This window comes from Aptenodytes forsteri, unplaced genomic scaffold (genome assembly GCF_000699145.1).
Source record: "Aptenodytes forsteri isolate BGI_AS27 unplaced genomic scaffold, ASM69914v1 Scaffold167, whole genome shotgun sequence".
Classification (NCBI taxonomy): Eukaryota; Metazoa; Chordata; class Aves; order Sphenisciformes; family Spheniscidae; genus Aptenodytes; species Aptenodytes forsteri.
This window is the reverse complement of record NW_008795926.1, coordinates 1,728,449-1,740,605: the sequence shown is the minus strand read 5'-3', so window position 1 is coordinate 1,740,605 and position 12,157 is coordinate 1,728,449. Positions and strand designations below refer to the sequence as shown.

General features: G+C 40.4%; 1 protein-coding gene across 1 annotated transcript in view; it reads right to left on the bottom strand.

Annotated features, from left to right (window-relative positions):
* DGKQ (diacylglycerol kinase theta) overlaps positions 1 to 12,157 on the bottom strand; it is a 72,188-nt gene that overhangs the window by 54,684 nt on the left and 5,347 nt on the right. The window contains exon 3 of the mRNA XM_009285057.2: positions 4,297 to 4,396. Within this exon, the coding sequence (XP_009283332.1) occupies positions 4,297 to 4,396 (100 nt within the window). The remainder of the gene's footprint in view (positions 1 to 4,296; positions 4,397 to 12,157) is intronic.

The following is a 12,157-nucleotide window of genomic DNA, read 5'->3' as shown; positions in this document are numbered from 1 at the left end:
GAGTAGAGGGGCAGAATCCCCTCCCTCGACCTGCTGGCCACCCTTCTTTTGATGCAGCCCAGGACACAATTGGCCTTCCGGGCTGCGAGCGCACATTGCTGGCTCATGTCCAGCTTTTCATCCACCAGTACCCCCAAGTCCTTCTTGGCAGGGCTGCTCTCAATCCCTTCATCCCCCAGCCTGTATTGATACTGGGTATTTTCTTTCTTTCATACTCTTTTCTGTTCAGCAAGTATAGGCAATAAAAGAAGTTTATCAGCGTTGTCCTGTGTGTTGCTCCATTTCCTTTGTGTTAAACTGATGCAGCAAGTATAAGGAAAGGCTGAGCTAATTTTGCTCATAAGCACTTGCCATATTTCCTCCAATGCAGCAAGTTAAATTTGTAACAACTGTTTGGCTTATTTCAGCTTTAGTCTCACAGTTTCACAGGAACCGCTGCCTACTGCAATATAATCGTGCCTGAAGTCTACTTTGATTTAATTAAATCGAAAAAAAGCTGAATGTTAGAAGCCATTAACAGAGAAAGTTCTCCTCCTGCATCTAAATACCACCAAGTCTTAAGTGTAAAGTAATGGTCTTCCTGAAGCAATACTCCATTCCCTTTACAAAACCCTTCCCAAATTCTACTGCAGAGCAAGCGGGCACTTCACGAGTGAGTTCAAAACAGCAGACACTTTTCTCCTGGACAGCCCCTCTCTTGATCCCTGTAGCTGTCAGAAGCACAAGGAAACAAGAGACGAGGTGTGTTCGAGTCCCCAGCCCCAGCAAAGCAGGGGGCACTTGCCGCCAAAGCAGCAGCAAGCCAGCAGCGCACCCCTCCTGCTCACAGCAGGGAGCCCTGTCTCGCTCATGGTCCCGTGGGAGATGCGTCAGAGGTCGGACCAGCCATCAACCCATGCAGCACGCTTGCACCGGCATGGACTCACTTGTGTTTGCAAAGTGATACGACACACGCTGACGTCAGAACATGCAAAGTGACTGGACAACATCATTCTCAGGGAGCTGGCAACAGCCAGAAAGCATGTTTTACTCAGGAAATAAATCTTTTTTATTGCCAGATGACACTCAACGGATTTAATTTTAAACCTGACTAGAATAAACTGGTATGTTAATCTCAGAGAAGATTTGTCCAAGCTACATCTGCATACGGTACATCACCATTTCATTGTCAGAAAAAGGAAAATAATCGCAGCAGACCATGATCTACCACCACACCAAAGCAAAGCCTCTTTTAACGGGCCTTATTAAGTCAACCACAAGCTTTCACGTACAGCTCCCCATACTGCATGCCTCCACTGAGCTCAAGAACTTTTATATGAGGTGTGACATGGTCCCTCCTCCACACACATTTCTCCATATTCATAGATATAACAGGAATATTTTACAGTTTTGCCAATTCAGCTACCAGGCAAGCTAGATCCTTTGAGTCATACCCTCACTAAGGGTAAAAGTTTCTGTAGACCAAATTACGGCTTCAAGGAATTAACAAAAGCGTTGGGATTTTTATCATTAATTCTGCTAACACAGGCACACACTGCCCTTGGCTATACTTTGTAAGAACACAGAGGGGTTTTTTTCCCTTGGTTTAATTCACATGTGCTGCTTCTAACACCAAACTCAACTCAGAATTTATAATAAAATGTGTGCATGTGAAGGGTGGCAGTGTCACAGGAGTTAAACCCTTAAGATAGCTATCTCGCTGATAGGAAAGATGAAGTTTTTAATATGTAAAGATCAAGTCAAATCAGAGGGCCTACAAAAAGAAGTGTCATCTTTATCAGCCCTTCCATAATCTACACAATTCTTTAACTCGTAACAGAATGATGGGTTTCTGTTCAAGCTAGTCATGAAAGTGCTGTGGATTCCTTTATAATTGTCAAAAAAACAAGTTGGTTAATTTCAGATACATAAACTTGGCAAAATAACCTTTAAAATGTCAACTGCCTCCCTCCCCAGTAAATTTGCTGCTCCCAGTTGATGCTTAATAAGAAACTTTTGTAAAGGATCCAACACTAAAAAGAAAATGTTTGAGTTACTCCCTTTCCTCTTTTTTCTTTCCAGCCCTTCTTGGAAAGAAAAGGGAGAGCAACTCCCACCATCATGAGTCCAGGTTCAACTGTTACCAGTGAATTCTACAGCAAAAATAGCTATCCAAAGCAATTAGTAATTGTCAGCAGAATTTGGAGTCCAAATACTGTAATTTTTGCCAATGAAGTGTATGTACTTATCTCACCGGGGGTTAATACACATGCATGCTTATTTCTGAGAACAGATGTCCCACCACGCACCCACAGTGTTTAGCACTTGTCTGAAAATTTTCAATTTCCTTTCAAGGAATTTATTTTATTGTAAGATATGAAGAGTTCAAAACAAGTTATTTAAATTATTTTAGAAGTACATCTAATGATGTCAATCATTTGCTTAGAAAAGGTAACTTCATCTTAACCCTCTTTTCTATCTTAATTATGGCAAAGATTCCAGGAAAAGTTCTTTAAATTTCAGTATCAGAAGTGAACATCATAACCAACACTAGACTTGTACTATTAAGCTAAGTCATTAGAAGTAAGCAGAAAAAGGAAGAAAGTTCAACATCTTCATTTGGATTTAAAAGCTTTACAACTTAAAACAGCTGACTTCTAAAACAAATTCTGAAAGTATTTTTGAAGGTTAAAGGAAGAACCTTGTGCATTTTATGAACCTCAACTGCCCTTTTAAGCTACATTTTGGAAAAGTATCAGAGAAACAAGTCATAGACTTATTTGTATTAAGAACACGGGATAGCAAACAAGTCACACCACACAAAACAAGAAAACTGTTTAATCCATGTGAGGAACACAATTCAGAACCTTCACTGAACCAGAAAAAAAAAAAGTCCAGGCATTTGTAATACCTACATATAACATACAATTTCATGTGTTTCTTGTTTAAGAATATTTAAATGGAAACGTCTGAAAAAATAGGTATTCCCTTTCAATGGGTACAACGCTAATACAGTAGAATTAAGAGACTAAGAATATGAAAGCAAAATTTAGAAAGCTTTAACTAAAATAGATCACTAAACTAAAGCTGTTTTCAAGAGTTAAGACGACATAGCTAGCGAAAATTTTCTTTTCAAATTCTCTATGTTTATCTCATGCCACACAAGTTCTGAGACTTATTAATATAGATCATCAGAAATCACTCTGTGGTATCTGTAGCTCTTTGACCGTCCCACCAAATCATCCAATTCACATGGTAACTACGTTAAGTGACAGATTCCCACTAGTCAGAAGAACATAGTTTAGATTCGTTATGCAACTCACCAGACAAAAGCAGAAACAAAAACACTGCACCATTGTAAGTCTAAATGCCCTGATCAAAGAGAAATGTTTCCCCTACACACACACATAGGCGACCATATTAAATAAGACATTATCTTTAGCATAACAGTAATTTTGAAAGCATCTCAAATCCCTACAGAATTGGTTCTTCTCTCAGTAGACTATCTTTTCTTTTTAAACAGTTCACCATTAATATTCCTTTAAAATAGTAAATTCTATTCAACCTCACATCAACTGAACAACTACTATTAAATATTCAAGACAGGGGAAACAATAGGGAATTAAGGAGTTGCCCCACGTCAAAATCAGTCAGGCAAGTACTCATGCCAACATGTATTTCAAATAAAAATTCTGGTGTGTGGGTGATTTCTTTACTGTTTTTTCAGCAAATCCATGTCAGAACACTCAAGAGCAGTACTATTTTGGCAAACAGTATTTTCAAATATCTTTCCATTGAAGGCACCTCATCCCCATTACAAGCAACAGATATCTGAGACCAGTAACACAGAAAAGTTATATTCCATTCTTTTGTAGAAAGGGGAAGGTTTTAGAAACATGAATACCTGATGATTCCCTGTATCAAAAGCTTCTATTGGAAACAGAAATAAATTACCTCAACAGCAGAAATCTTTCTTTTGCTATAATAGCCTCTCATTCTTTGCACATCTCGGGCATGGATTCATTGCACACCATCAACACCACAAACTTGCTCAAAGTAAAGTGGAGGAAAGATGAAAGAGCATACATGTTTGACAAAGTTTGTGGTTTGTTGAGGGTTATTGATTTATTATTCCTTAATTTGAAGTACACATTTCCACAATCAATGAGTGGATGATAACGCAAAAATCTCTCAAACACAGTAAGCGCGCGCGTGTGTGTGTTTGTGTACACATACCCTCAAGGTATGCAATGTAAGCAAAGTGTACGTTACTGGGTAACACACAAATGGCTATACAAGTAGGGTTTTTTAAGTTACCTTCACATCGAAAGGCAGGTGACTCCAGTGACTTTCTGCACACAGTGCAAAACTTTCTTTTGTAATGTCCTGGAGGCCCAAAACAGTGTGCAACTGGAACCTGCCAATGAAAAATGCGTAAGACATCATCAGCCACAACTTTCAAGGTGCCAGTTACAACTCACAGAAACTGCTTTATCATGCAAGACAGGACAGTATATACAACGTAAACTTAACTAAGCCTGAGAACAAATATACAGGCAAATCATCCTTTTTTAAAAAACTCATACTTAAAAATATATTTGAAATACTTTAAATAATTATTTTTTTTAAAAAAATCTTTTTTAAATTCTTGGGTTTTAATATGTAATGTATATATTTTTAAGTACCAGTCAGCTTCTTGATGATTCACAGTCCCATGAATCCAAAGGTTTCCTCTGCGTTCAGAGCCACACAACTTACCTGGAATCACAGTTCCTCTCCTAAGTATTCTTAATTGAATCAAGGATGATTAAAGAGTAATAGTTGCATGTGTACACAAAATACCCTAAAGACACACTCAAGACAATTTTAAAAAGCTCAGTGCTGCCACAGTCCAGTACCCTCCACATGGCTTTCACCTATTCTCCGAATACAGCCCAGCCATCTGGCTGATCAGGACAACGGCATTGGTCTCCCCCCACCCAAAGGTTCAAAGCCTGGATGGTACAGAGATCCAGCTCTTGAACTACAACCATACTGAGGTTCTTGCTGATGGTAGGTGGAAGATGATACATTTCAATATCCTCTTGTCAAGAGCTGTACCAACAGTTTTAGCAAAAGTATTTCTAGTATACTATTCACTTATCCTAAAAAGGTAGGTTGTTTCTTGTTTAGTGATTAATAATGAAGACTGGAAGTGACGGTACCAAAAGAACAACAGAAGAAAAGATGAAAAATTAAGAATAAGAAACATATTTGAGCTTTATACTTGTTCTAGAGACCACTCTTCCTACATGACGCACAACTTTGTTAAACTGACATTCACATTAGAAGAAGCATAATTGCATCTTTAAAATTCTAGAATCCAAATTACTTCCATAAAAGTTTGCCATGACTTAGGTATTTAGTATTATGCATCTCGCATGCCCTTCCTGATATGACAAACATATCAGACTTATCTTCTGGTTCTTGCATCACAAAAAAAAAATATATTTCTAGTAAAGGCTGACAAATAGTTATTTAGGTGTGAAATGAAATTAATTATTCCCAGTAAAAAGTTGGAAATAATGACTTAAGTACACGTAGTCACAGATAGCTTCTTTTCCTCCCAGACGTACTAGTAAACAATCCTCCAAAGTTATTGAGCAGGATTTGAATTTTTCTCCCTGTATATTAGGGTTTTCCTGGGAACCACTAGCAGCAAATCTGACACATACTGGGAACACAGAATTTGATGACCCAGAAAGTTGCTTCCAGTTGTAAAGGTCTAATTCCCACCAGCATTTCTGCCTCTGAAAGCATGGGGACAGTTACACTGAACAATCCCGTACTTCCAGCATGCGCAATGAAATAAGTGAGATAAAGTTTTGCCAGATGTAACACAAAGAGAAAGGAACATTGCTGGAAGTTTAATCAAGAAAAATCACTAACCCCCAAACTGCAAAGCATGTGGTTCCTCCAGTCTTCCTCAGAATTAATCTTTGGGAGGTAAAGGAGGATGAAGAGAAGTACGAAATATGCCTGTGTTATCAGACATGAACAAGATCATGCACAGCAGTTGACTGGTCACGCAGAGTCGCCAGCTCATTACCCCAGCAGACTGTGTTGTCTGGAGGAGTCCTTGGTCCCTGACTGACCAGGAAACTGCCTGTCCAGATCCCAGGCTCCCCACCACGCTGAGCTGCCAGCGAACCTACCAAAAGGATTTCATATCAGTATCTCCAACATGATATAGTACAAAACATCCTTGCCTCCAAAAGCTTAAAATTTTTCCTTTACGTACGAGTTCGGGATTTAAAAACACAGACAAACCATGCTTTGGAGTCCATGTTCTACTCCCATCAACCCAAACAGAAATGCCATTCTCTGCAGCCCTCCAGCTCTACTGACACAAAGTTCCTGGTTGGCTTGCATAATTTTATTTTATTTTTTAAATCAGAATACTCTAGTCATATAATGCATGTTTATAAAAAGAATATATACCCTTGGGGAAAAAAAAATTCTGGAGCGCCTGGGGAACTTCAATGAAACTGTCTTGGATTAAGTTCAAGGCTCATAATCCCTGCCCACTTTTCTTGCACTTTCATGCTACTTCTTCAGGGGAAAGGAAAAAACAAACCTCCCTGTACAGTAACAGACAAGTTACCTGGCTCAGCTATTCTGGAGGTAAAGTGCCAGAGCTGTTTTCTTGCTCTAGCTGCTCCAAAAATAAAAGAAAAATCCAATCACAGCTTGGTGGGAGAAGGCCACTTGCCCAAAATTCATCCTACACAATGAGTTCAAGTGCAGAAAGAGATAATGAGAATGGCTACATGAGCACAATCCCAGCCAGACACAGCAACTGTGAGGAATACTGAAAAGCCCTGGTGGGATTTTTTCAGGAAAGCTTTTCCGCACATCCCAACCTGTCTTCAGATTTCAAGTGTCACCTTCAAGTCACCTGCCTGCCCTACTCCCACCACAGCCCCAGACACAACGGAGGCAGCCGCCCCCAAGGCAGCAGTATTCCCCTTGAGATCAGATGCAGAGGAGACCGTCTTTAGCTCTGGAGTGGTGAATAACCTGCTCTGGACACCCAACATGAGCATCTGATCCCCTCAACAACCCGTGTTTGAAACACAGAACTTTTCCTTCCCTGGCCATGAGTCTGGCTATTTTATCTTACACCTGGCATAGAAATGCAGGCTTTTCATTATTGTCACAGAAAGGTTCTGCTGAAGAAAAAGGATACTCTGTAGATCAAAGGATCAAAGTGGAGTTTTGTGAAAAACTGTGTTTATTTTGGGAAAGACTGTGAGAAAGGACTTTGACAGGAGTCAAACTTACTCAGGGTCTGACTGTGCTGATCTAGAAGACTCAAGGGAAGGAGACCAAATTTAAATTCTGCAGTTGTTCAGACCCTGGTGACAATCCTCTGAAGTCTCAAGTCACTGCCAAAAAGAAGGGAGCAGCTTGCTGACTGAAATGTTGGGTGGGTCTTCCTTCAACTTCTTCCTTTCTGAAACAAGCCAAAGAAACTTTGTTTATTATGAATGGTCTTTCTAACTTGCTTTTGAAGTGACAGGTATAAAACCACTGCAGAGCCTGGTGGGAAATGGGATGGGAATAAGATGGAAAAAGAGAAAAGGTAGAAGAGCAAGTACAACATAACGAACTCATCATGTTTCTTCCAGCAGCTCCCTACATTTCTTTTGTTGCTGAGCAAGTTTTAACCACCCAATGCATAAAAAAAATCAAAAATCAGACTGGGAAAGCCTGTGAGGCAGCATGACAGAATATGAAATGTTACGTATTATTCTTTAATTTATATCTACTTGTATCTTTAATTTATATCCACCTGTGTAAGTACAGCAAAGTACAGACACATAAGGTGGCCTACAGAGAGAAAGTTAATAATTGATGAGAGTTTAAAACCGCTTTTCCGATACAATTACTTAAATTACCTTATGCAAACCACTAAAATCAATTTCTGCAGAAAAAACCAGAAAATTTCTGCTAATAATACCATTAGACGACATCTAATTGCCCTTATGGTATTGATCAGAAGCCCATGGACAGAAAGTGTAGTGGTAATGCTCCAGCATAAGCTCCAGAATGACTTTGCACTCATGGACAAGACACTCCTAGTGCCTATTTTGTTTCCTGCCATCTGTTAAGAAATCCAAAGCATTACAGAATGTAACACATTTCTGTAAAAGTTCGTATCAGCCAGTAATAAAATTTGATCCTATAGAAACCTAAAACTTAGATTCTAACCCCTTCAGTGCAATCTGTGCAAGTGCACAGCAGTTCTGCATTATACAGAAAGAACAGCAACAAACCGCTCTCAACATACAAACTTCAGAAGAAAAAGAAAGGATAGAATTGTTTTCTTTCAGTAGTGCCTTTTAAAATTGTTCCTCATCCTGAAATGCCACAGGGTATCAAGCATATGGCCAACAGCAGATCATGAATTTAAGTGCACTTCCACTGAGATGGAATCACTACATACAGAGCCAGTGTCCGTCCTGGTTTCGGCAGGGATAGAGTTAATTTCCTTCCTAGTAGCTGGTACAGTGCTGTCTTTTGGATTTAGGATGAGAACAAAGTTGATGATAATCCACCCATGTTTTAGTTGTTGCTAGGTAATGCTTACACTAGCCAAGGACTTTTCAGCTTCCCATGCTCTACCGACTGAGAAGGCTGGGGGTGCACAAGAAGCTGGGAGGGGGCACAGCCAGGACAGCTGACCCAAACTGGCCAAAGGGACATTCCATACCCTGTGACGTCATGCTCAGTACATAGAAGAGCACAAGTGAGAAAAACTCGTGGGTTGAGATAAAAACAGTTTAATAATTGAAATATTATTATTATATTATTATTATAATTTTATTTCAATTATTAAACTGTTTTTATCTCAACCCACAAGTTTTTCTCACTTGTACTCTTCCAATTCTCTCCCCCATCCCACTGGGGGGGGGAGGGGTGGGGGGGAAGTGAGCGAGCAGCTGCGTGGTGCTCAGGTGCCGACTGAGGTTAAACCACGACACCCAGCTACCACCCAAACCCTCTGGTTCGGGGATAGACTCAGGTCAGGTCAAGTCTTACTGGTCTGCAACCTTCTGGATACCTCAGCAGGGAAAAATACAGCTCCAGGAAGCTATTCTTCACCCAGCTACAGCTGCTTTTCTACCAACTCAGGCAGAAGAAAGTTTTTAGCCTGAATCCTGAGCCAACAACTTCCAGGCTCAAAGGGGAACAAGAGAAATACAGATATACCAAATGCCAGAGTGACAGCTCCAGTCTTAGGCAGTCTTAAAAAAGAACAATCTACTAAAAAACTTTTCCTAGGCCTGTGTCTAAATATTATTTTGCCCACACATCTCCTTCCCCATCACAACAGAGAGGCTCGCACTTGCCAGGGCTTTGTAAAACACACCGGAGAGACTGAGCTGCAGGACCTACAGTAGTGTGAGGCTGATGAGCTTCCAAGTAGGAAAGGGTACACAGAACTAAGGATACAAACACTCTCACAATAGCCTCTAAAGGTTAAGCAAAAGGAATTTAACTTAAGGTCACTAGTTTCCAGTTAAAAAACACTGTGGCATTTTAAGGATAAGCACAACCATCTTTGAAGCAACCATCTTCATTAAATGCCCACAAGGGTAGTCACATGGGGTCTTCCACAAAGACTGCTCTCAACATAGGGCCAAAAAAAATTGCTGATGCAAATTAAAATGGTGTTTCTGAAACAAGAACATCATCTGTGGATTCTGATGTTTCCAGCGCAAAAGTACTTCCTTATCTAATGCTCCTAAGGTTCGCTCTGACACCAAAAACCTTTGCTCTAGGGACGTAGATATGGTGATCACATCTGAGTACACCCCATGATTATTCTGTCTAGGTTAATTAAGTGCCTAGACCACACCCTCTCTGAGAGAAGCTAAAAACTTTGTGATTCAACTTTTCCCAGTATTGACATCTTTTCAATTACTTACTTATTACTTGTGTAAGAGCTTTCCACTGCAATTAAAAACTTGCTTGGACTAGCATTTTTTGTACTGGAAAGAGAAAACAATATGCAAAAGACAGTCACTCCTTGCTTTTATTGCTACAGAGGAAATCAGTGTTGTTCTCCTTTTATCAAGGTAACAATTAAGAATTAAAAGAAACAAACACAGTGACATCCTATACCACTTCTGAACCTGAAGAATCATTGATACAGCTACAGGGCTCATCTGGGAGTTTGCAGGCTACCAGGCAGTTTGCATCAAGTTTCAATAGAGCATAATAATGAGTTTATGAACTAGGCGGTACTAGCCCTTCCCTTTCACCTCAGGGTTAATGGGACTATCACTTTGGGGAGAAAAGGAGGAAAACTTGGTGCAGTGCCAAGATTACCAGCAAGCAGTTTTACACCTCATTTGGCTTCTAAATTATGCCATGTGGCTGCTACACTCCAAACAACTGCCTTGCTGAAACAATGCAGGTTTGCATTGCAAGTGTTGAAGAACTAGAGACAGACCTTCTTGGTGAAGATCGTCAGGGCTACCCAGCAAGCGCCAGATAGAATCATAGAATAGTTTGGGTTGGAAGGGACCTCTAAAGGTCATCTAGTCCAACCCCTCTGCGATGAGCAGGGACATCTTCAACTAGATCAGGTTGCTCAGAGCCCCGTCCAGCTTGACCTTGAATGTTTCCAGGGATGGGGCATCCACCACCTCTCTGGGCAACCTGTTCCAGTGTTTCACCACCCTCACAGTAAATAATTTCTTCCTGATATCTAGTCTAAATCTACCCTCTTTTAGTTTAAAACCATTACCCCTTGCCCTATTGCAACAGGCCCTGCTAAAAAGATCAGCTTGGGGTCCAACCATTGTTAGGACACCCTGTGAAAAAACCCTTACACCAGCAAAGCCCCTTTATCACAGACAAATAAAAGGGGAAGAAGAGAGATAAGAAAGAACTTTCCCAAACTTGTTTTTATACTATAACATAAAAGAGGAAAAATATTAAGCACATATTTTGTGAAGTCAAGTTCATGTTACAGGGCTAACTCCACCACCACCACCAGAAAGATACAAGAGGGGCAGAATAAAAAGTCCCTTGATGGATGCATGTCAAATACACAGTAATTTGAAGATGAGATGTAACAATAATATGCCAGCCAGCTTATTCACAAACATTGCATTTCAGCCTGTCTTCTATGACAGCCTGCTGGGCGAAGCAGTAAGAGTCCAGCAACCATTCATTGCAGCATTTTTTAATGCATGTTGATATAAAACCTCCAACACCTGCAACTACCAGCAAGGAATGATTTTCCAAAATTGGATGGATTCTGATCCAGCAAGGAATGATTTTCCAAAATTGGATTCTGATTTTTTTCCCCTATAGTCTCCAGAACTCCCACCCAATTCAACCACATCAAATTCTCCTTCCCAGCTTGCCAAGCTCTTTCCTGTTTGTTAAAACATCTATGAGCCATTTGCAACAACATTCCTTAAAAGCTAATTCTCTGAGGCAGTCACACAAAAATCCATCAGACATTTCTGGCAGCTGAATGAGACTGGGGGATTTATTATTCCAAGGCAAGTGAAGCAGTAACCAAACCTTGATAGTCTTTGTCTTGCACTTTGTTGGAGCTTCCCATTGCTTCTTGGGCAGGGCGCAGAGGTAGGGAGAGAAAGTAAACAAAAAAGAGGTTGTGTCCCAGTACAGAAGTCCTTCAGCTGCAGAAAAATGAGATGCTGCTGTTCTGTATACAAAGTATGAAGTGTCCAATACAGAATAGATTATCAGAAGGTGGGCTAGGGGGACTTACCCTAACCTGAGTGTCCTTTTTTCCTCTCTTCTACTTTCAGTTCATGAGAAACTGACCCAAATAACCACCCGCACACAGCTGAATCCAGCAGCCAGAAGGAGAGACTCAGGTCAGGAGGCAAGGGCTACACCTGCTTGCCCAAGCAGAGACCTCTGCGAGTTCCCATTCACTATCACAACCCATGAACGCAGCGGCTACCCATGTTCAGAACTACAAAGCCAAGTTTTATTTTTAGCATAGAAAGCTTCAGGAGAAGCTAATGACCTAAACCAACATTCTTCCATTCTAGACAACCTGGCTTTAGGAACAAAAGCACACAAGAAAGTTTCATGAGCAGCCTATCAACCCTTCTTGAAGTGGAAATGTTCAGAAACCATTTCA